The 26,589-nt window shown below is 27.6% G+C and overlaps 1 protein-coding gene and 1 long non-coding RNA gene across 10 annotated transcripts in view; one reads left to right on the forward strand and one right to left on the reverse strand.

Moving 5' to 3' along the window:
• Positions 1–1,964: 1,964 nt before the first annotated feature.
• Positions 1,965–15,353, reverse strand: LOC107438215 (uncharacterized). Of its 2 annotated transcripts, none has more exons than XR_001583338.4 (2): positions 14,862–15,353; positions 1,965–3,016 (listed from the first exon to the last, which is right to left on the reverse strand). It is a non-coding gene; the product is annotated as an uncharacterized lncRNA (long non-coding RNA). The 2 variants fall into 2 exon arrangements; XR_011637451.1 differs by lacking the exon at positions 14,862–15,353 and adding an exon at positions 9,963–10,543.
• The window catches only part of LOC107438209 (Kynurenine aminotransferase), a 32,884-nt gene continuing 16,582 nt past the window's right edge, over positions 10,288–26,589 (forward strand). The window contains exons 1-5 of one of the 8 annotated variants that reach the window (XM_043053521.2): positions 17,130–17,234; positions 19,099–19,229; positions 20,329–20,387; positions 21,904–22,054; positions 24,511–24,660. In XM_043053521.2, coding sequence (XP_042909455.1) covers positions 19,107–19,229; positions 20,329–20,387; positions 21,904–22,054; positions 24,511–24,660 — 483 coding nt within the window. In that variant the 5' untranslated portion in view covers positions 17,130–17,234; positions 19,099–19,106. Of the gene's footprint in view, positions 10,356–17,128; positions 17,326–18,393; positions 18,498–19,098; positions 19,230–20,307; positions 20,388–21,903; positions 22,055–24,510; positions 24,661–26,589 lie in introns of those variants that run through there. The other 7 variants (XM_071184256.1, XM_071184255.1, XM_071184257.1 and 4 more) reach the window with 7 other exon arrangements.

Below are 26,589 nucleotides of genomic sequence, written 5' to 3' on the forward strand. Positions count from 1 at the left end.
TAGGGAGGACTCATTCATTCATCCACAGATCGTAATTTTGACCTGAATCAGAGAACGATTGATCTGCAATCCAGTACCCCCAGAGGTATTGATTTGTTATGGGAACTTGGAGGACTTCTGCGACTCGACAGATTTAACGTGCATCAGCCACTTTACTACACGGGGAGTCTTCAGCCGGCGGGGCTCGAACCCACGAACTCTCGGACATGCGCCCTACCCACCAGGCTATCCCGGCCTACTAGATTACTAAAGTAACAAAACAAGGAGGTTGCGACTCTCTTACATGTAAGGATTTGAAAATTTTTACCATGTGAATTTTTTTGCTAGAAAAGGAGAAAGGGGAGTCCAAAATTGCAACAAAAATATATGTATNACGATCCTTCTCCAATTCAGTACCCTCAGAGGTATTGATCTGCTATGGGAACATGGAGGACTTTTGAGACTCGACAGATTTAACGTGCAACAATCACTTTACTACACAGGAAGTCTTCAGCCGGCGGGGTATCGAACCCACGAACTCTAGCGCCGTACCGACCAGGCTATCCCGGCCTACTTAATTACTAAAGTAACAAAACAAGGGTGCTGCGACTCTCTTACATGTAAGGATTTGAAAATTTTTGCCATGTGGTTATTTTTGCTAGAAGGAGGGAAGGGGGAGTCCAAAATTGCAACAAAAAAAAATATGATTATATAATATTTGAACGGCTCCTTATGGCAGTTGAAGTCTACTTCAAAAAAGATTAAATGAATAAAATGCAATTCAGATGATTTGTATTTTCTGAAGTTATTAAGTAATTAGATCAATCATGAAAATTAATAACATGTTATAAAATTAATAGGAAACAAATTAGTTTTGAACAGGACTGAATACTGAAGAAGTAGAAAGAAAAGAAATTGTGAATGTTTCTTTCAAGCATATAAGAATGGAAACATTAAGAGTCACTCTTTGTTGTCAATTGTAAATCAAGCATAAATTACGAAGATTACTTCAGTCAGAATGGCACAGTGATTTAATTCATTGATGTTACGATTTGATAGTAAACTTGTATCACTGAACCGTTACAAATCGTGCTTTTATAGATGATGGATGAGAGTAACTTCGAATATTAAAAATGAAATTCAAATCATTGCACCCAAACATACAGGAGGTTTATTTTCTGCATAATAAAGCATTGTCTTCTTTGAAATCATCTAAAATTATCAAGATAAATCATCAACATCAAATCATCAGCCCCCAAAACATCAAGATAATCAAAGATTTGATTATAGTGTTTGAATTCTTTAATTTTGAATAGGAAGACAGTCACTATTTTACTTTATTTTCATTATATATTTATTTGCTTCGTATTTAGTGTAAGGAACAATTAATAAAAAGCCTCGAAAAAAAAATTCTCTGAAAGAAACCCGTGTATTACACGTTGCCAAGAATAACACTAATTCAAAGCAAGTTCTGTCGCCAACTAATTCAAAGATGCGTAAAATTGAATTTTAATTTAGTAAATCTTAAGGATGTTCAATTCATTAACCGACAAAACTTAAGTATTCTTTCGAGTAATTTTTTTTAAAAGTTAAAGCCTGGTAATTTAATAATTTCTTTTTTTTTCTTTTTTTTTACGCTTTTTTCGATGAAGCAATGACGCTTGTTTTCACTAAATATATTAATATATTTTAATCGGAAATTTTGAGTTTGACAACTAACATTTTTAAGCAACTAATGAAAATTTAATAAAATTCTTTATTTCCCAACGATACTTGACTTTTTCCCTTTGGTTTCCATGCAATCGGCTCAGCAATCAAACAATTAAAAGTATTACATAGTTACATTTTAATTAATCTAATTTTTATTAATTCATTTTGTTAATTTATTTTATTAATTTATTTTTTATTAATGTTATTTTAAGCTTATATCAATATTTTACTAATATTATATGCATGTGTGGTAAAAATAGACAAATTTAAACAAATACAATTGTAAATAAATGTTTAATTCATACTTTTTTATGAAATAACGAGAAATGTTTATGCAAAATAAAAATGATCCCATATGCATTTAATATACAAAAATAGATAAAAAGGCACTGCATAAAAGTAGCAAATTGGTCAATGCTGATGACTAGAACTTTTTAAAATAAAATTAATGTTTCATAAATTATTGTATTACAAAATGCATTTCGTTTCATTATCGAGGTTCTCATTTGGCAGTATTTACAAACATGTATATAATTTTGAATTGAGACACAAAACGACAACAAATACACATTTACAGAAATGAATAAACAAACAATTATCACAAAGCTAAAAATTTTGATCAGATATTAATATCACATTATATATTTCGTATAAAATATGAGTTTATTTGTATTAAAAATACCCCATCCAAACATATTCCCATTAAAAATATTTATACCAATTAAAAGAAGTGTTCATATTAGGCAATTTCAAAACGTGGATTTGTCTCAATTTTAACACCCCATTCTCCAATCTAATTTCCATAATATCGAAATTTATTTAAATACATACGATATGTTAAGGATTTTAGTCCCCTTCACATTAGAGAAAAATATCTCTAAGTTTCAAAACTAAGTTGTTCGTTTTTGCATATTTGTAAAACTTATGAGACGCGTTTCCCACTAAAGCATTCTTTACATTTAAAATTACGTTCACAGTTTGAGGTTTTAAACTTTGTCTTGAATAATAGGGTCATAATCCCGACCAATGTCTCTTGGTATTGGTGGTAGGGATCTTGGCGGCAGACTTGGCTCTAATTCATAATAGAATGGAGATTCTCTGTTGCTATCTGTTATTTCACTCTCCGGTTTAGAATTAGATTTCCGGCATATATTAAGCATGTGAACTCCAATGATGAACGCCAACATTCCCGGTAGGAACTCGGTTAAGCATGCCCAGCTGAAATAATATGAAGCATATAGGCTAAAACAAGATATAGTGAGTCCAACAATCATGAACCAGATTCCAAAGCATATCATAGCTTTTTCCATCACGTGATTGTAGCCCCCTGTAACAGAAAATAGAATTTAAAACATCAACTTAAATAATTGCGAATTTAAAACATCAACTTAAACAATTGAAATAATTGAGTCAAGAACTATAAAGAGACATATTTTACTTTAAAAAAGTAACCAAAGCCTTTTGACAACTTCCTTCCGTTGCCATATTTACTTCTCGTTCACCTTTGTCGGATTTTGCGATATCAAGATATTTGTTTATTTTATTGTAAATCCTGCTCCTATTCGAAAAATTAAGGAAAAATATACGAACTATATTATCAAATAAAATATGTAACTGCACATGAACTAGTAGTGATTTAAACAAACAACGCTATTAAATTTTAAAGCATTATTATCAAGGTCAATCAAAGCAAGAAAGTTAATAGGCTTGCGTTCTCAGCATAATTGATAATAAAACAAATTTACTGAGAAAATATTTAAAAACCATAACTGAAAGTTTTAAAAAAACAAGCAAAATTTAGAAATGCATTTCATAAATTTAAGGATTTATAAGGATTATCTTCTTCAATTGCACTACAGCCTACTACATACCAAGGTTGTATCTGTAAGCTTCCTCAAACGGACCCTATCAGATGCCATAATCCGCCAACAATTAACTATTTAAAGTCTTAAGGTCTGTCTCTACACAGTATAAATATATATACTCGTTATAATAATTTTTCATGAGAAATCTGATGGAAAAAAAACCTTATTTATCGATAATCGATATGTTGAACATTATTCTAAAAGTTTGATACTTAATATTCATTGTATGAGTCATATTAAAAGAAACAGTAAGTGCCCGTAGTAAAAGCAAACAGAACATCATGCAAAAATCACATTGACCTTGCTTTTTTTTTCCCTTATTAAAAACGAGTCGCACGTTTTAGGGTAAGAAATCTATAGTAAAATATCATTTTTTCTTTTAAATATTCATGTAAAAGGAAAAAAAAGTTCTCTCTCAGCATCTAATAAACTAAACTAACTGGTTCAGATTTTCATTAAAAAAAATCTATTCAGAATTAGACTGCTTTTTAATGTATTAAATTTTGATACAAGTACCCATATATACTTAAAGACTATTGAATTTAATTATGTAAGTAAATTTTATAGAATATATTAGTTGATTTTATTTCTGCTTAACATTATTATCATATCCCTAAAATAATATCTGCCTTTAATTTATTGTAAAATTTAAAGATACATTTGTTAACTGGAAAACCTTGGTAAATTGATAACCTCTTCAGTTGACATTTACACTCAGACACCAAATCGTCAAAAACAGCTCCATCACCTCTTTACAAGTCGACCGACCACTCGTCTAAAATAACCACACAGAATTGGAGCATTTTCAAGAGGTCAACTTACGTTTCATTGCACTAAACTCACGACATTTTTAAAAATATTTCGCATACATAACTCTAAAAGACTTACTACAAAGATTAATTTTTAGCGCTAAATGATTCTTCATCTCAAAATCAGATAGCTACAATTAATTTCTGAATCAGAATAACGTAAAATTACAGCCAGAGGACTTAGCTTTATTCGTGATAAACTGTCATTCTTTTACTTCAGTAAACTCAAACTAATTTCATTATCGCTTAATTGCTAATTTTTATGGCATTTTCAAACATTTATTTGTACAATTCTAGGTGGTATGTTTCTTTGCGCACGAGGTTTTTCAATTTCTAGAATGAAAAATAACAAATTTAAACCATTTTTTCTGTACAATTTTCAATGACGAGCTAAGTATTTTCAACATGAATGAGATTAACTACAAACAAAAAAACTTTCATAAAAAAAGAATAAAAAATGTTTTTTTGATTTGATCAAAAATATTGAGAAAAATACATTTTAATTTGTCAGATTTCTTAGTCTGATGAAATTATTTCTTTTCACAAAATAACAAAAACAATTTACGAAATTTTGAATGAAACTGGAATACTAAATCACTATCAAACTACTTATCAATTACGTGATTTCGAACGAACTCAAATCAGCTTTTTTCTAGAATTAGGTCGGAACCGGATCAGCTTGATTGCCTAAACTAACTACTTGATCGATAGAGAGAATTCAAGTCGATTCGGGTAAGGTGCTTTTATAACTCTTTTTAGGAACTTCAAAAAATCTAACATTATATTTATTTGTTTGAATTTTTTTTTCATTTATAAATATAGTTAATTAAAATGCTTAAAAAGAAGGGAATTTTAATTATCAAAATGGACAAGTAAGTTTTAACGTTTCAAAACACTATTCCGTTATAGGATGAGCTTGGAACAATAAAGTAATAAGCCACCTTTTTCCTACAGTGACATTTTTATATACTATTTAATATAGTTTTCAGAAAAATACACCACAAGTTTCCATAATTGTCTCCGTGTAATAATACAATTCATAGAAACATCTTATTGCCTGCATAGAATTCGTGACTTTTACAAGAAATGCTTTTAATAACATTTTCCTAAACAATTTAAGAAAGTGGTTTCTCATTATATTGTCTCCAAGACTTTCAATTTTACACCATAAACTTTCTTGAGAAAGTATATGTAGGAAAATACCTCTCTCATTAGAATATAATCTAGATGCATACTTACTCCATGACAAATAGTATAATGTACTTTTCAATTCAATGCAACTTATTCATTTGTTTATATAAATTGCATTGTATTGGTGGAAAATCCTAAATTATTTAATATATTTATTTTATTTTATTTTATTCACATAATTAAGTTTTATTCATTTAATATTATTTCGATTATCTATTAGAAACTTTAATTTTTATTAAGGAGTCTCATGACCCTTAGCTCCTTGACGCAGAGGAGACACAAATGTCAGTTTTGTGTATGTTTTCTGACACACTAATTACAAGCAAAAATATATTTTATAATTATTTAATTACAAAAAATCTAATCGTTATTAAAACAAGTTATTAGATTATTGGAATTATATTTGTACTAAAAACTAAAATTCAAAAAAAGTAGTTAAAATTTTTTTTCTCCATTCCAATTCAAAAATTTATTAATAATTTATTTTACAAATTAAAAAAAAATTTAATTATTAATAACTGTTTCTCTTATATCTAATTAAGTGTAAAATTCAAAAGTTATGATTTGGAAGGGAGTCGTGTTTGTAAGATTTTACCCTTAGCGAAGAAAATGACATTGTTGTTTCATGCAGTATTTCGGAACTATAAATTATAAAATACTGAATGTAATACTTTTCACTTATTTTGACCTACGACTCAAATAATAAATATGTTTAATAAAAATTCTGTGTCAAAGGGAAAAAGCTGACAAAAGGCATGAGTAAACGCAAAGCATTTCAAACTATCTTATAATTTCTAAGAAAAAGAAAATAGAACTTTGAGTTTTGAGATTAGCATAGCATCACTCGCATGAATTTAACTAATTAGAAATACGGAAAAAATATTTCATTGTTTAAAAATATTCCTGAATATCCCTTCATTGTTTAAAAATATAACTGAAATTTCAAAAAAATTCAAATTGAAGCGTGCGTAATAATGGGCTATTTTTAAGCATTTCGAATAATATAGGATTTAAAGTGTGCTTAAGTTTTCCAACTATAAGTTATACATCCTTTTCTTGATTTATTTTAAAAATTAGTTATATTTAAAATGTATAAAACTAAAAAAAAAATTACAATTTGTCTTAAGAAATTATTTAAAACGAGTTTTATTTAAACATCTATAATTTGTTAAAGAAGTCAACAAAGAGGTATGTAAAAAATTTTATGTTAATAAACAAAATAATTTTTGAGGAATTGTACTTGCAAAAATTTAAAACTTAAAAAATTCGTTTTTTAAATTTTTTTTAAATTTTGAAAATTATATTAATTTTATAATAATTTATAAGATGTCAAACTATATATTGTACTATATCCCCTTAAGATCGACCATCCAATACATTGAACAATATGAGGTACAATTTTATTATTTAAAAATTTATACTTAAGATTTTATTATATTCGTATGATTTTTCTGTTCGTTTAAAATTTGAATTCTATCCTATTCTTTTCAGAACTTATAGTACTTTGAAATTTTATGCATTTATGTATACTTTTAAGGGTGATGAAAACACAAATTCATTAAACATTTGTTAAAAGCCTACCAAAAATGTTATATAAACCTATGTATCTACTTCCATTGTCCTAGACTCATAAAGAAAATTTATTCTTTCGAATATGTAAAAAAAATATCTATTGTAAAAATATTATGTATTATTAATACTTACGAACAAAATATATTAACTCACTTGGAATAATAAAATAATCATCTTTGAAAATGTCTGTTTTCTCCATTTTTATGGAAAAAAACACATCAGTTTTAACCATCAAGATTCGAATGTCTATTTTATATTGCTAAACTTAAAGCTGAACTTTATTGTCCTCATTTACATTTCTGTTATCTCCGTCCATATTGGATTTGCAGTTTTACATAATTCCATGCAGAAGTAAGCACAAAAATGTTTAAAAATAAGGTCTGCTCTTGCACTACTTTCGACAACTCATCTATGATTTTTTAGAATTTTCGTCAAGACTTTTTACATTACGAACTTCTTATAAATTTCCGTTTGAATTAGAATAAATGCAGAAGATGACAAAAATAAAATCCACTATCGTTAATTAGAACTGATTGATTTTAAGCGATAAAGTTCGTGTCAAAATATTTCTCTTGAGCACTATTGTATATTACAATGACTCTCCCTACCTGAACGAGGTGTTCCATATAGGTAACCCTTAATATATATTTTTTTAAATTTTTGTCAGGAATAAATTAAAAAAGTATGCACATTGAAGAACCAAAATTAATATTTCAGCGAGAAAATAACAAAAGCGCATCTGGAATCTGACATTTCACTATTAAAGAAGGCATATAAGCAAAGCAGCAAACCTGTTTGATCTATTTTAACTCTTTTCTGTTTTATCTCGCAATCAAACAATTGTATTCGCGCCTTTTAAATCAGAATTTGAAATCATTTTTTTTCTTGTTTAGATATTAGTTTGTGACCCCTGATATAAATACCTTTTGGAATTTTTAATTTACTTTATTTCTTTTATTTATTTACTTTATTTATTTTAAATTTTACCTTACAAAATTATTCTTTACTTTAATTTACTTTACTTTAAAATTTACTTTACTTTATTTAATTTACTTTAAATTAAATAATTTTATTTTACATCACTTTAAATTTACTTTAAAAAAAATATTCTACGGAGTGATCTTTACGAAACACCTTATATAAGGTGCAGCTCTTTCATACATAGACAAGGTCACTAAAATTGTTCCCTACGCAATACGATAGGATTAAAATTTATACTTTTCATACTTTTCTACGATTAAAAAATATTTTATTAGACTTATCTAAATATTTTATTTGTCCTAAAATCTTATCTTTCATTTATTACCAAGCAAAAAATACGATTTTTATGTCAAAATTAAGAACAGAAATAAATTAAGAATTTGTACAAAAAAAAGCTGTTATGGTAGAGTCAGAATCTAATCATAATCATCTCGAAAGGAGCAGCAACCACTATAATCTTCTAGGCTGTTATGGTAGGGTCAGAATCTAACCATAACCATCTAGAAAGGAGCAGCAACCACTATAATCTTCTAGATGTGTTTATAACCTAACAACAACTTTACTTAGCCAGAACACACATAAATGCGATTAATAAGCGATGCTTTTCTCACTAGGGAAAAATTTGTTTGCAACAAAAAAGGCTTTTTAAAGATAATTGTTTTGTTTTGGATTTATTATTATTGAATTAGGTGCTAAACAATTTTTTTTTTTTCATTAGTAACATGCCCGGCACAATTTTGTAAGCACATCTACTTATGTAAGATTCGCTCAGTTAATTGTAATATATAGAATTAAAAATCATTTTACGCTTTTTAACTAAGAAATGAGGTTTCACCTAAAAATAAATTATCAAAACAATATACATCGATGTATAAATAGTATTTATGAAACACTTATTTTTTTAAAGCGACTTGAGTATTTATACAAGTGTTTCATATTTCAGTTTAGATTGTAACGAAGCTAATGTATCATCAAACTATAAAATTCGATATATAAAGGGGTTGTCAAAATTAGTATTATTTATTTTTGTCCTAGATAATTCTTATTTTCTTTATTTTTGTTCTACAGGGTGGGAAACATTCTAAAAACAATATTTCTAAGGATGCAAATTTTGTTGATTAAGAACAACAACTTGTCATGTAGAATTCATTAGAAATGTAGAATACAATGAATATAGAGTCGATATTGGCTGCACTGCGCCAAACTTGAACGACATTATAAACACGAAGTAAACTGATCAAACAGTGAAACTGTTTGATCAGTTTAGTTAACAATAAAAAAAAGCAAGAATATCACACTGCAATCAGGAGTTTAGGTAAACTTTTTGTGTTTACCCAATCCCCTAAAACATAAAAAACATTTCGAAAAGACTAATGTCATAGTCACTCCTATATGCCTAAAATATACTTTTAAAGAGAAAAAAAAAGATAAATATGTAAATTAGAAATCGGTATAAAAATGTAAATTTTTAATGCGCTATTGTAGCTAGAAATTGAATCATTATAAAATATTTTTCCCAGTCATGATTTACGTCATAAATGCTATTCGTACCCTTACATACAACTTAAATGTACCTAGACACGAATTACTTGAAGTGTTTTTGAAGAATACTATGATGAAGTAAATTAATTAATGCTATAAATAAATTCATGCTTGCATTGATCGGGGTTGTTTTTTTAATAAACAAACGCAATAAAATTTAATCCTGTGATTATCCATTTTAAATACCAAGCGCATAAACATCATAAAATTTTCGAAAATAATTCTATTCTCTTTCAAAACTAGACACATTTCGAGACAAAATGCATTAAAATATTAAAATTCTTAACAGTGTAAACAAACTAGCTAATATTACCATTCGAAACCTGTTTCCACAGCAAACAAAATAGTTTCTGTCGTCCATAACAGTCCAATTACCAGCAAGACCTTTCGAAATGACCACCCTCATTGCGCGCAACAACAACTTCTGATAATCTCCACATTTTCCATGCTATCCACTCATCACCGGAGATCCGTTTGTTTTAAAATCACCACCAGAAAGCAAATTGAACATCACTTAAAGACCGGACACGATAAAGTGCTTGTCCAGGAAGCTGTGTTCACCGTTATGCTTTAATGATTGTTGAGACAGCTGCTTAAAGATCACTACCCAGAAATATACAGTTGCGTGCCCTTAGTAACGTATTAATTAAGATAAAATACAGGTTTCAGTTTACGAGGAGTATGGATTTTGGAATGATCATTTTAGGTTTGTAGATGGAATTAATAGCCAATGATTAAATATTGTTGTAATGGATTTAGGAATTTGATAGTAAATATTAGATCAATGCAAATTGAATGTCGTAAAACAACTTTGAGAAATATCATAAAATAATAGTTTTACAAATACCGAGAAACCGGTCTTGATACACCTCAGTTGATTGTTGGTGTTTTATGATTGCTTCTATTACCGTGCTAATTTGATGGAGATTTAGTTTCCGTTTTTTAATTTGAAATAATTTTCAATTATATAATAAGCAAACCTTTCATGAAAAAATGCCTTTTAGAGGTTATTTTTATTTCTATTTTATAACTGTCGTTGAACAGGCGACCCAATTTTTGGGTTTACGACTACTAATGTTCAACTCCGTAGCCTTTCAATTTTGAACCCCATCCAGAAGACCAGGGAACTCCTCGATCGAGTATTGAGAGAAATTTGCCTTCGTGGAGTACTTTTTTTGATGGAACTGACCCGCATTTGCGTTACATGGAGAGGAAGAACACAAGAACTTACAACGGTTAGGCTTGGAGTTTGACGGTAAATATTAAATCAATGCAAATCAAATGTAATAAAATAATTTCGGGAAATCTCATAAAATAAAACTTTTACAAATATCGAGAAAATGATCTTTATACACATCAATAGAAAATTCGTATTATATTGGCTTCTATATAGTACTAAGTCGATGGAGATTTAATTTCCTTTTTCGTTTTGAGATCATTTTCAATTAATTAATAAACCTTTAAAAAATTTAGTTTGGAGTTTTGTTAAAAACACTGGAAGATGGTTTCTTTTTACTTTAACAAAAATCATAAATCAATATTTTTTGTTAATGGGAATTAAAGAAAAATCATTGCAATAAGAAATGTAATTAGTTTATGAAAAATGAGAAAATTGTTAGGATTAGAAGTAGTATTTATGTTGGGAAAAGGGGGGGAAACATTATAATAAGCCGTGGAATATTCTTTAAAGATGGCTATCCAAATTCTAAATATCTGCTTGTGCGCTCCCTTTGCAAAATATAAAAGTAAAATACAGATCCCAATGTAAGAAAAGTAAAAATTTTAAGCAATCATTATATGTTTGTGTTTAACTTGTTAGTTGTATGAATTGCACTATTGTAATAGTTCGGATTCTATAATATTGTAATAGTTCGGATTTAGATAGCAAATTTTAGACTAATGCAAACCAAATGTAATAAAACAACTTTGAAAAATATTATAAATCTTCCAGGAGTAATATCTGATTATTTTATTGCTATTAATTTATTTGATACTCCTGAATTCATTTTTCTTTTGAAGGAATCTTAAATTAAAATCCTTTTTATACCCGTCGCCAACCCCAATTGTTCAACTACATAGCCTTGTAATTTTGAACTCAATTCAGAAGAAAAGAGATCTTCTACATCAGGTATTGGGAGAAATTTGCCTTCATGGAGAATTTTTTGATTAAACTAACCCGCATTTGCGTTACATGGAGTGAAAAACCATAACCCTCCTATGCTCCTCAGTCTAACTTCCCACCGTCAATCTGACTTCAAGGGGACTGTAACCCATGATCCGTCTACCACTTAGGATATTTCACGTCAGCACTGTGGTCAGTGCGAGCCAGGTGCGGAATTCGTAGCAACCAGCCATCACTCGGATTCAAACCCGGTTCACCTCATTGGAAGACAAACACTCTGTCCCCTAAGCCACCATGACTCAATTAAACACCTTTATCAACTGCGAAATCTTAGAATTGTGGTTTATATGCTAACAAACCTTTCATTTTGAGATTGGTAGACATAAAAGGAAGGTAAGCCTATTTTTTTCCTGGTAATTTCCTGGTAAGATAATTATTACAATGAAAAAAGCACTTCTGCAATAACCATGTCGGCCATGCTCTCATGGATTAAGAGTTGGAAAAGGAGTACCCGCTTTACTACAATATTTACTTTATTGTTAATGGAGGTCAAAGTCTTGCAATTTTGAGACCAACGGTATGTTGGGGACAATGTTCTCAGGATTGCGCATCAGCCAGCTTCACCTTTCAGATAAACTAGTACGCATCGATCTGAAGGTGGGAGAACTTCAAACCACCCCCAGAGATAGAACCCCAGTCATTCACAATTGCAACTCAATGTCTTAAACACTGTTTCAACAAAGTTCACAAAAAGAAATATGCGTAATTTATTTATGCAAAAATTTAAAAAATCGTGTCAAAAGGTAAAGGAATTAGTTCATTTATGAAAAAATATAAAACCATTACAACGATAACTGGGATTTGTTTATTCGTAAAATAAAATGGGAATACAATACGAAATACGAATTTCTTCACGTTTGAAACTATTTTCTCGTATTATATTTGATCCAAAAAAATAACAATAATAATTAGCAAATAAATAAATTAAGGTTCATATTTCGTTTGAAACAGGAGAGAGGCAAGAAAAACTTGAAAAGTATTTTTCTATAATACCAAAGTATTAAGATCTCAGTATTTTAATAAGTCAAAACTCGATAGCAAATATTCGATTAATTTAAGTCAAATGTAATAAAATAAACATTAAATAAAACATATTTAAGGAAAAAAACAAGATCAAAGACTAAGACAATTACAAATACGTAGAGGACCGCTACACGAAAATCAATAAAATACATTCTTAAAAATTTTGCTTAGATTTAAGAATAAATTTCTTTTGTTATAAGAATCAAGATGAAAAGCTTTTGTCATTATTCAATGTTTATTTTTCGAAGTTTTTGAAGAGTTTTATTAATCTACTACTATTAGTTTTTTTTTTTTTTTTAATCCTTTGCGGTCTTATTTTGTTATTTAATTGATGGCTGAGACTAATGTCGACCGCAAACGATAAAAGAGACGACTTTACTATGCTTTATTCCGCCAACGTCTAAAACAAACAAAAGTTCTTGTAGTAATTAAAATCGCTTGCTAATATTAAATACATACGTATAAGTATTTGACATTTTTGGAATTAATATATTTTAAAGAACAGTTTCAGGTTTTTTGTTATGCAAAGAGTAAACTTTCAAATTTAGCCATCGGTCCAATTATACTTCAACGGAGTTTTCATAGCAACAGAGATTGCAAAAGTTATGTTTTAATATTTGATTCTTGGTTCAACAAATTTAAATTATGGAATTTAAGAATTTTAACCTCTATGATGCATAAAAAATTTCAGTAAATTTACAGAAAATTCCTTAAAAAGCACCCTACAAATATATTTTTAGAAACCTTCTAAAAATTGTAGTGAAAAAACTGTGCACATAAAGTATCACAAATTAGTATTTAAGTGAGAAAGAAAAAAATGTTTTTAAATTACGACTAATAACAATTTATGTCAGTGATAGCCAAGTAACCCAGTATTTGGTGGTTGGGAAGTGAGATGCGGAGACTGGGATTACCGAGATTATCTACCCTCTAATCTAAGTTAGATATAGTAATGCGCACATTCGCCAGTATTGTCTTTTGCTCATCATTAAGGATGATTCCGAAACTGTCGCCAATAACCCATTAGTATTGTAGTGCGACATAAAGAAACCAAGAAAGAGTAACAGCATGTTAAACCAGTTTATTTAAGTATAGAGCTAAATACGGTCTTTAACAGAAAAGTGTATTCTGTCCATCAGCATATCTCTGGTTCAAAACTAAAACGACACTTCTGCATTCACTTCTCATTGAAATAACATGAGAAGTGAGTGCAGAAGTGTCGTTTTAGTTTCGAATCAGCGATATGACAAACATGGTTTATTAATTTATAATTATGTTTCAAGCGATAACTATCATTCTTTCATGCATGCAATTTGAGTTCCATGCAAGTCCCATTACATATATAGGTAAGTCAAGACAAATAAGACACAGCGGTGTTCAAAGAAATTTAGTTAATAATTTACTGATCAAAAAATATATAAAACGGTGACTATTTTGATGGATTTCTTTGATTTTTCCCTTTTCGAATCCTAAGCAACGGATTTGTCGGACAGAAGAAATTTTAATTAATCACAGTAGAAAGTTCTTTTATTAGTAAACAGAATAAGGATCTAATTATGTTTACATTAGGATTTAACATTTCTCTTTTTAATACAGAAACTTTAAGCAGTTATTATTTACATGAGAAGTTACTATTTACATAATTATGTGGCAAGCATTTTATAAACATATCTCCTATGTTAGAAAGTTTTTTGTTCCTTTAGAGAAACAAATTATCTTTATTTCAAAAAAAAAATTCATAGTTAAATCATACCCAACAAAAACACAGTGACAAAAAAAGAAAAACAAAACCCAGTTTAGAGTACAACAAAAATAAAGCTCAAAATCAGTTAAAGATAAGGTTATTGTTTGAAATCTAATAATATAGTAGCTAATACTATCCTGTCATAAATAAATTGAACTTTGATTTATTCATTTTAAACAAGAAAGTATAAAAGATAAACTCATCATAATGAACTCCTATTTTTAGCTAACTTTTTAGAGATGAGTAAGAATGGAAAAAAATACCTTTTTTGCTGGTCTTCTTTTAGAATCAAATTATTCACCAGTTCTAAAATTATCTTAAACCTTCTAATTGAACATTACTGATAGTGAAGTGCTATCAATATTTGCAATCCCGCATTCTCATTGATTAATGCTATTATCTAGAAAAAAATTAGTATTATTTTCTTCACATAACTAAATAAGTCAAATCTAGTTCAATAGAAGTTAAAACATCCGTAGAAAATTGACGGCATTCTAAAACCGCATCTTGCTTTATTTAAATCAGACAAAAACTTATAACTATGCATTCAGCACACAGGTTAGTCATAGGGCATAAAAACATGTTAGGGATAATTTTTTAAAGCATGGGATTGAGTAAAGCCGTGATCAACTAAAGACTAAAAGTTTTAAGTGAGTATAGCTGCGATAGTAAGGGTTGCGGGTTCATGCCCCAAGGTCGCGGAAAGAGCTTCCTTGCTAAACAAATACGCTTAACTGAAATCTAAAAAATTTAATTACAACAGTTAATTAAAATTAAATTGTACTTATATAATTTATGCTAGAAATGAATAAGGGTAGTTTATATTAATATCTAAAACCTAAAAAACAATATTGTTATTGTTGTTAATTTACGTCGCACTAGAGCTGCACAATGGGCTATTGGCGACGGTCTGGGAAACATCCCGGAGGATGATCCGAAGACATGCCATCACAATTTTGATCCTCTGCGGAGGGGATGGCACCCCCGCTTCGGTAGCCCGACGACCTGCGCGCGAAGTCGAGCACTTTACGGTAGCACAGTTTAACGAGGACCAATACCGCACACCCTCGGTCCCTACGCAGACTGATCCAAGTGGTCACCCACCCGCACACTGACCGTAGCCAGTGATGCTTGACTTCGGTGATCTGCTGGGAACCGTGTCTTAACGATCAGTCCACTGCGGGACTAAAAAACAATAAAGTAATCTCAAAGTACTTGTAGTAGTTCATTTACGTCGCACCAGAGCTGCACAATGGGCTATTGGAGACGGTCTGAGAAACATCCCTGAGGATGATCCGAAGACATGCCATCACAATTTTGATCATCTACTGAGGGGGTGGCAGCCCCGCTTCGGTAGCCCGACGACCTGCACGCGAAGTCGAGCACTAATCTCAAAGTAATCGTATTTTTAAATTTTTATTTCTCAACTATTCGATCAATTCTCTTCGAATTTTGACATTTAAAGTTACGTTGATTAAAGTTGCTAAAAAAATGCCATACTTCACAATAAAAAAAAATTTTTACCATTCGTAAATGAAATAATAAAAAATAATACATAAGTATAAAAATTTATTTATTCATTTTGAGTAAAAAAAAATTATTTTTTGCTAAACAAGTTTTATAACTGCATGTAAAAATTTCTTGATCAGATTAATTTGTTTTGAAGATATTGCGAAATACACAAAAACTGAATTTAACGTTAAAAGGCACCAACTTACGACCTCACTTCTGTCTTAACTATTGAGACCATCTCTTCCAGATTTTAGTTGCCAACATATTTCAAGATACAGATTCGAATCCGTCGAAAAAAAGTTATGTTTACGCGAAAATATTTTTGTTTATTTCGTAACTCAAAGTCTCCTGTACAAATAACGTCAAATATCGTTTGTGGAAATTAAGTAGCATATTTTTGTTCCTGAAAACCATTAAGATTTAGTCTTCCTATGTGTATTTGATCATAATTTTATAACGAAAAAGCTTGTTCTCTTTCTTAAAATAAAAGTTTCAAGACATTTATTTTCATTCTAAAATCAATTAATATCATACGAGATAAAATATTGCTTTAAAATATTAAATCTTTTTAACAAAAAGGAAAAGAATAATGCTTTAGTTTCTGGGAAAATCCATTTGTCGAGAACGAGTTTTAATTTTGTCCAGATTTTTTTTTTTCCCACTTGTTTAATTATAATGCATTAATGTATAAATATGAAAAATAAGACGCTGCATGAAAGCATAAACATAAAACAGATATAGAAAACGAAATTTTTACATACTGATAATCATTTTCTACTTTAACAAATGTTAGTAATAAATTTAATCTATTACTACTTCCAAACTCAATCAAGTATTATAATTTTAATAACTCACGAGACATATGTGATATCCAAAAAAAATTGCAAAATCAGACGTATTTTGTTATGTTACATTGATTAGTAATTAATTTAAACTTGGAAAAAACTTCTTTTTTTTTTTCTTTTCAAGAAAATTTAGTTTAATCAACAACCACGTTCTTAATACTTGAACTTTGAAGAAATAGGCAGTGGGAAGCGTATCAAAGAAATCTAACAGTCCAAATCACAACTTGACTATTGACTTTGACTAAAAAAGTCAAGTTGTCTCCTTCAGTTCGCAGATTCGTATGTACTCTTATGTTTTCGCTATTTTTTTTTAAGTGAAGTGATTAATTTATTTATTTCCTATGGGTTTTGTTGTTTATGTCTTATAAAAGTAACACTTTTGATTATTGAAATGATTTCAACCAATTAAAAAAGCTTTTTTTTACATATTTAATTCCGAATATTGTTTGCTACCATATTCTTGTAAAGAAAATATTGTTTACTTTAATTCTTTACTAGGATTAAACTTGTTTAGATCAATTCACACCAATTGCTGTTTTTTTTTATAAACATATGTTTATTATGTCTTTCATCAGGTTGATCAAAATTACTTCGTAACTGTGGTCTTCAGTGCTTAATTTTATTCTCTTTAAACGAATCGAAAATATTGTGACAATTCATTTTTGAATCTGTATCAAGTATAATTATTTAAAAATTATAAGCAGTAAATAGAAAATTAAAATTTAAGTGTCAAATGTCAGTTTTAAAATAATTTGCAAGCTAAATGCCGCTAACATGTATACATAGTAATTGGACTGCGTTTTTATGCAGTAATTTTTTGATTACTTGTTTTATTTTCAATTGATATTTGGTTTAATTCATGTCAATTTCAGTAATTATGCTCTTATGTATATCAATTTTACTCTTTGTGATTGAAACCTCTGTTGGTAGGTAAGAAGAACATCAATTTATGTATTTAACTTTTTAAGTGTTGATGCTTGTGAAAGGTTGTTAATTCAAATCTTAATTTATATAATTTCAACAACAACAAAAAAATTAAAATCTGATTTATTTCCTGTAGTAGAAAGTTGAACACAACCTGTGTATATTTTGAAATTCACTAATTAGTAAAATTGTGATGAAGATTTTCACAAAAATAAAGATTTCATTACATGTGTTATTAAGAAAATGTGTACTAGAAAAAGTAATTCTAATTTATCTAGCAATTTAGCTTAGATGATACCTAATTATAAATTTCTCTACTGATAATTAGTTTTTAATGCATTGTTTTCTGAATTTTATTATCAATAAATTTTTAATCCAAAAATTTTTAATCTCAGTTTCACTGTTTTAAAGTTTTTAGCATTTATTAATGATCTTGTTTTGAAAAGAACCTTTTTCAATTCTGCGCAAGATTCTGATTTCTTCTTTCCCCTGAACAACCTTTGACCACTGATGAGAAAAGATTACTAAGATTAAGTCAGTCTTTTTTACAAAAATAGAATTAGTTAAACATCAGTTTCTTATGTGTCTCAGTCTTTGAAGTGTTGTTGCTTGTACAAGGTTGCTTATTCAAATCTTAATTCATATTTTTTCATTAAAAAAAATCAACAACAAAAAAATCTGTCTTATTTCCTGTTGTTGTTTATACTGATAAATATGACCTGTGTATATTTTCAAATTGATTGACTAATAGTAAAAATAAAATGCAAGACTTTGAAAAAATTAAAGCTTTCATTAACTTAACAGCAATATTTTACATATAATTAAGAAAATAATAATGTAAATAGAAATAGTGCTTATAATTTATCAAGCAGTTCTAATTTAAGCTTAGATGTTATCTATTTATAAATTTCTTAACTAATTATTTTAGCTTTTAATGCATTATATTAGTTTTTTTCTGAATTTTACTGTATGCATTTTTTTCCTTAAATGTATACTCTAATTTTCACTGTTTTAAAACTTTTTTAATTCTATGCAATTTTTTTTTTCTCTGTTAACCTTTAACCACTGATGAGAGCTAAGATTATGTCAGTCTTTTTTGCAAAAATTTTAAGCAAGTTACTTGATCGTTAGAATCAGTAATTGAAATCATATTTTTAATTGTACTTTGATCTGAAAAAAAAATTATTTTCAAATCATTGTATGAAATCCTTGTTTGTAGATTAAAGAATGATAAGACATTTCAAAAGATTGTGGAGTGTAAGGAATACATATTCTAAGTTTCATAAACCAACAATATCTCATATTCTTGATGAAAGACTTGTTTCTGTCCCATCTAATTTTCAAAATAAAGTAAGAGTTTTGAATTAAATTTTAGTTCTACTTTTTTTTCATGAAGAGCTTGTTTATTATAATATAATTTATTTGTAAATGACTGATATAGTCTTAAAATATCTAAGAAAATATATATTTTTATGTAATAAATAATATATTATAAATAATTATATGTAAGTAATTATATATATATTTTAAAACTATATTTTATAATTTATTCGTTAATTGATTGAAACTTCATGGGAAAAATCTGTAAAGCTATCCCAGCTATATATATTCAAATTTATAGTGCTTATTCATAAACATGTTAAGTTTAAATCCTTATGTATGATTATATATTTTATATTATAAATTTAAATTTATTTCCCTAGTCAACAATCCAATGTCTTGATAAGATTTAACCGTTCGTTACACCTCTGATGTATGACATCACAGCAATTATTTATAAGCAAATTAAAACTTTATCTTTGTGTTTCTTCCATTTTAACGAGAGAAAAAAATCAAATGTGGGAGGCACTGTATTACAGTCTATAAGAGTGCTGAATCAGTTATCTATGGAACTACCAACTAAACCAATTCATTATTTTTTTTATTGTTTCAAATCTGAACTGCATTAAAGTTGATTAATTAATACATACTTTCAAACATTTTTATTTAGTTATGTGTATATTCATGTTGTTCCTTGTAGTTGTAGGGGTTGAATTGAAGTTTGATCTTGCATCAAAAATATTACAATTCATACAAATAAAACTATGCACTATCTAAACTTTACTTGACATAATCAAGTAATATTTTCTTTGTGATAATAAATAGCTTAAATTCAAAAAGTTTTATACTTGAAACAGAACTTTATCTTAATTGTGTTTTATAAAATGTATTTCAAATATTAAAGTAATAAATTAAAATTCGATGCATTTATGTTTGTTTCTAAAATGTATGTTTCAGTGGTTTATATTTAAAATTGCCTGCACTTAAAATTCTATTTCAGTATCTTTTAAACAATCTAATGATTGATTTTTATAAAATTATTGACTAATTTAAATTTAAAATTTGTAATATTATTGTACTAAATTTTCAGACACCTTTTATATTCCAGCTATATTTTAAATTTTTATAGAGAACAATGACTTCACATGGGCCAGCTAAGAGAATTGAAGGTGTTAAGGAAAGTGTCTGGTGAGTATTTTGTTTTCAGTAGTTTTGCAGTATCTTTCTTCTCTGATCATATAAACTATCTAATTATATAATATAGTATTCTATTATATTGATATTTGATATATATATATATATTGATTTATGATAGTGTTCTCCCTAAGCGTTTTTTGAAAAGTGGTCCTCCTGCTTGCCCTTTGATTCCGATAAATGTGCCCTTCTTGTAAAAATAAGCCACTATCCCTTAAAAACACTGCCATTTTATTCATATTCCATTTTTTTTTAAAAAATAATTCGCAGTTTAAATAATTACTCACTGGTAAAATTATCTGTGTTTGTAGGTTAGGATTATTCTAAACTGGTTAAATTTTTATAAATATTTTTTTTTTCGTTTGGAGATACTAAAAATTTGTAAGTGATTTTCAAATTATTTTTTCAAATAAATATTTTTTTTTGATAGCAAAAGGCCTCTTTAAATCATTTTCTCATAATTTTTATTTTTAGTTATAGAAAAAAAGATTTGAAGTTGTTTTTACAATAAATTATTTTTTGTTAGTTTAGTTATTTTGAAAAAAATATGCACCAAGATTGCTTTTAATTATTTTTATGAACTACAAACTTTTCTTTTATTTTGAAAATGAGAGAGATTACTTTTTAAAATATAGATATAAAATAGTATAAGAGGGTATGGATACATAAAATAGTGTAAGAGGAGCTCCATGTATTGCAAATTGGGTTAGTTCTATCAAAAAGTCCTCCTAGGCTAGTTTATCCCAATAGTTGATTCAAGAATTTCCTTCTCTCCTGGGTTGTGTTTAAAAATTACAAGGATACAAAGTTGAACATTAATAGTTGTAAACTTAAAATTGGATTAGGTGTTCACCGACAGTTAGAAAATACAATAAAATTCTGTTGTTTTCAAGTCTGGCAGTTTAATTTTTGTGTTATAGAGAATCCTAGAGTAAGGCTTATTATTTTTTGTAGTTTTTCAATTTCAATATTTAAAAGACATATTACTTTAGTAATTATTTGTTTCATAGTATAATAATTAATTTAAGTAAATAAGAATTTCATAGTACATTAAAAAAATATTTAAATTTCTTTGATGCGAAATGAACATACATCTCATAAAATTCATTTTTAAATTACCTCAATAATAGTAATATTAGTACCTAGTTAGCAATAGTAATGTAATGGTTTTATCCCATTGTTACATTCTTCCAAGTTAGACAAATTATTACAATGAGGGGAGGGGGAATCTTGCTAATCATTTTGTAGAAAATAGCCCATGATTTTTATACTGGAAAGCCTCTCTTCTCGCTGTGACAAAATCTTGTTTGTGTGCATAACTAATGCATGAAGATTAAATTTAAAGCTTTATAGCTTATGATTTGAAAGATGGAAGATGTTTTCAAATATTTTAGTTATTATAACATCAGCATGGTCCTGAATTTTTTACTGTTTTTGTACTAGAAAAATTGTCTACTGTTCACCTATTATGTTGATATTTATTGTCATAGTAATGTTCTTCCATTCACAGGGTGGAATTTATTCAACTAGCTCTTGATCATAAGCCTGTAAACCTTGGTCAAGGTTTTCCAGATTTTGCTGCTCCTTCTCATGTTGCTAAGGCCCTTAGCGAGGCTTGTCTTAGCTCCAATGTGCTTTTGAACCAATATACAAGAGGATTTGTGAGTTGAACTCTTTTTTTCTTCTGTACAATTTTTTTTTATATTTGTTAAAAACAAGTTGTATTTAAGATTTATATATTCTTTCTGAAAGCATTTCATTCTATTGAATATGAATTTATTTACATTCATTGCTCTTTGTTTGCAAATAAAACTACGCTTTTTATAAATATAACTGTCAACTCTAGTAAAATATTCTATTGTCTATTAGATTAAAAAAATACATTAAAATATTTTCCTATTTCATGTTGTTGTTTTTTTTTTGTTTTTTTTCTAAATTAGAAATTAGTGACATTTTCTTTAAATCTAGAAAATAGCTTTGAAAAAGCCCTTCAAAAATATTTTTACTGTCTGTGTAGTTGTAAAGTAGAGAAGAAAAAAAAATTTCTTCTTTCTTTTTTGTCTCCTAAAAAAGGAAATAATAAATAAGACATTTACTTAATTCCTTAAACAGAATTGTGTTAACCCCTCTTTGCCCCCGCAATGCACTGTTTTTATTTTTAAGAAATTTTCAAATATATTTTATTTCAAACTGATTATTTTTAACTGCAGTTTATTTTCTGAAGAAAAAATTTTTTTTTTACTTATAAGAAATACTTGTTTATTTTTGTTCATTGAAACTAATTTAATATTCTAAGCTAGGCACATTCTGTTTTATTATAGTGATTTGATACAGTTCAGCATGAAGTGACATTTACCTACAAATACTAATAAGATAATTTTACAACTAATTTTATAATGGTGGCCTTGTGTACTGGGTATTCATAAAAATCAAAATACTTGCCTTTCTTTAGCTTCAATTTTTATCTATTTTTTTATGTTTCTTTCCTCAAATAACTTAATACAACTATTAAATTGCAAAATTTTACTAACATTAATTAAATTTAGTGATATTCTCTAAAATGTAAATATATATTTTGTTAAATGAGAAATTTTTTATAGATTTTAATAAATATAATTTTAGATATAAGCCTAAAGAAAGCTGAAAATATTATTCTAAAAATTATTTTCTCTGTTGTGTTATTTTATAATAAATTTATAGTGCAAAGTTTGTACCATAACCTACATGCAATTGCAATAATGTATATTAGCTATGATAAGTGAACCTTTTTACTATCAAGATGTTAAATTGCAAACAAAAAAACGATATTGTAACAAACAATATATCTTTGCTTTGCAAAGTGTATTTTCAAATATCATTATTATTAACATTATTAATTTAACTTCTAGACAAGTATCAAGTTATATTCCATAGGGTCTCGATTCTAATATTTAGCTTCATATCTAGCAGGATATTAATTTTATGCATCTATAAAATCTTTTAGATTTTTAATTTTGCAAGAGTTTTCTAAATATTGAGACTCATATTTATAAATGTTATCAAGAAAGTCTGCATAATTTTTATTTCCAATGTTCATTTCCTTATTCAATTATTATTTTTAAATTGTTAGACTATATGCAGTCAATGAGGTTAGAATTTTATCTGAAAGAAATTGGGGGAAAAAAACAAGACAGAATAGAGGAAATAAAAGAAATGCTTAATGACCAATACAGTTGTTTAGCAATAAGTATGAAAGAATAGCTTAATATTAAACAAATGTAATGTAGTGTTCGAAAGTTTCAACTCTTTTTTTTCTTAAAAAAATAGCTGTTTTCCTATTTATTTTGGTTTTGTTTGGAATTTTATAGTCTTTAAATCAGCAAACTTTACAGTATCTGATTATAAAAAAATTTGTGATTAGAAGTTTAGTATGTGGGTGGTGTATAATGTTATTTGTTAACTTAGTAGTATTAACAAAATTTGATTATGATATTATACCAATTTATGTAATTATAAATTAAGGTTTCACTCTTCTCATTTACATAAAATATTGAGGGACTACTATTACTTTAATTTCTTTGGAAATTTATTGAATTTATTTTTCTTTACATATTTAAAAATGATAAATTAAATATCTGAAATTAATACAATTATTCACGCTAGATTGCGCTTACAAACTCTTAAACATTACTCTGATATTTGAATATTTGTTTTTGGAAGAAAGAAAAGTAAAAGTTCTGGGAAACCTATTTTTTTCCAGGTGTTTTTTTTTTTCCTTCTGTGGAAGAAACTTGCCATGCCTAGTTGTAGGTGGAAGTGATCTGTTATTTTAATTCTTATTGAATGCAGTTAAAATAATTTTTATTAAACTATTGTATTAAACATTACTCTAATATTTGATATTTCTTTTTGGAAAAGAGAAAAGTTTCTTCCTATTTGTTCTGGGAAACCTATTTTTTTTCTTGGTGTTTTTTTTTTTTTCCTTCTGTGGAAGAAACTTGCCATGCTTAGTTTTAGTTGAAAGGTGGAAGTGATCTTTAATTTTAATTCTTATTGAATGTAGTTAAGATAATTTTTATTAAACTATTGTATTGTATAAATCAAGTTTTACCTTTTCAAAAAATATTTTTCTATTTAGGGTCATCCTCGATTAGTAGCTGCTTTATCAAAGTTATATACATCACTCTTAGGAAGACCAGTCAATCCCCAAAAAGAAATTCTTGTAACTTGTGGTGCTTATGAAGCTTTATACTGTGCAATACTTGGTTTAATCAATCCTGGGGATGAAGTATGTTCTTTTTCAGTATTGCAATCAGTTATTATCAGTCATTTATCAGTAAAATACAATATGTTTATTGTACTAAAAGAACAGGCATTAGTTTAAAAATTGTATGTTTGCAAAGTTTGCAGACACTGCTAGTTGTCAGAGATTTGGTTTATGAAATAGCCAATTTGTCGCCCATAAAAAAAAAATCTTCCTAAAAACAATTGGGGATTATTTTACAAAAAGTTTTTTCATTCCATCTCTTAAAATTGGCCTTATATAAAACATTTATTTCTCTAGAAACAAAATTAAGTGTGTTTTCAATGCTTAGTGATTTATTTAGGCTTTAAGTTGATCAAGAAAAGTTAGTATTTGTTGAAGCTGTTATTAATTTAGAATGTAAACGTCATCAAGAAAAGTTTGTACTTCTTGATGCTGTTATGAATTTAAAATCCTTTATTAAATTTACTTAAACACTCAGTAATATTCTATTTTATTAAAAATTTTTAAAGGTAGTAGTTGATCATGCAAAATATGAAACCAAATAATTTTTTTTTCTCTTAGGGTTCACACCGGTATTTAAAACTTAGTGGTCTAATAAGATCAGCTAGGTATTCATTTAGTTGTCCAAAAACTTATGGTAGACAAACTTGAGAAAAAAAAATCAAATTTTACAATAGCATAATTAATGTTATGGTACACATCAAAAATTAGTAATTGCCATCTGTTACACCCTAAATTTAATTAGGTCCATTACCCCATAATGATTAAAGATTAGTATTTATTAAAATTAAATGGGTAAAAAAGATAAAATTATTTTAGTAAACAGATTCAACATCTAGATTAAAATGCTTTGACCAAATAAATTAATAGAACAGAGAATGTAACAACTAAAAAAATATTATATTAAAAATTATAAATAAAGTCATTTCTAAAAGAGCAAAAAAGCAATGTTTTATTGATGAACAATTATGCTGTCTGTACATGAATATAAAGCACAGCACAATGTGTAAATTAAAAATATCAACATTTAAATTTAAAAATTTTTGCACCAGACCCTTTCAATTACTGCATTTAAAAAATTTTAAAACTGAAATCTAACCTGCATGTGGAATTATGAAATTAGTGCAACAGTTTTTTTAAATGCAAAGCATTCAGTGTAAAAAATTATTTTTTGTTTCTATCTTGTAACTTTGAAACATATTTCAAGGCGTATGAATTTAGCAACATTTGTAAAACATTTAGTAAAAATTGTCGCCATACTGGCGTGAACCCTAGTCTAGTTAATTTTATTGAAATTTATTTAAAAAAATTAATTATCTTTGTCATCTGTATTTTTGTATATTTCGCTTTAGCTATTCTGGAGTACATTTAGAAAGCGCTTATCAGCATGGGGACTTTTAAGAATTTTGTTTTTTCCTTTTTTTTTGATTGCATTTTATGTGATCAAGATTTAGTTCATTAATTTATTTTCATCATATTAATTTATGTATATACACAAAGGTTAAAATCAACAGTGGTCTGTTAGTCCAAGACCACTAAGATTTGACTGGGGTCACTATAAAATATTTATGTGGTTCACTGGACCAGTAATAAAAGTAAATGGATAGTATGCTGTTTAGGTTTTATTTATGCATTATTATTTTTTTTTGGTTCTATGTTTTGATCTGTATTTTTATCATATTTCATCAAAATTATGATATAAAACATCTTCTTTATGGAAATTTTTCATGAAAATTCACTTTATTATTGTTTTAAGAAAAGTCTAATAATGACATACAGATGAAAGACAAGTGAAAATATACACAAACTAGTACTATTTCTTAGTTACTGGTCTTTCAGACCAATGACTAAATTTTCTTCATTTTTAAACTTAATGCATATATATTATGAGTGTAACTTTTTTTTTTTTAATTTAGATGTAATAAAAAAAAGTGTGCTGTGTTAGTAATT

This window comes from Parasteatoda tepidariorum, chromosome 8 (genome assembly GCF_043381705.1).
Source record: "Parasteatoda tepidariorum isolate YZ-2023 chromosome 8, CAS_Ptep_4.0, whole genome shotgun sequence".
NCBI lineage: Eukaryota > Metazoa > Arthropoda > Arachnida > Araneae > Theridiidae > Parasteatoda > Parasteatoda tepidariorum.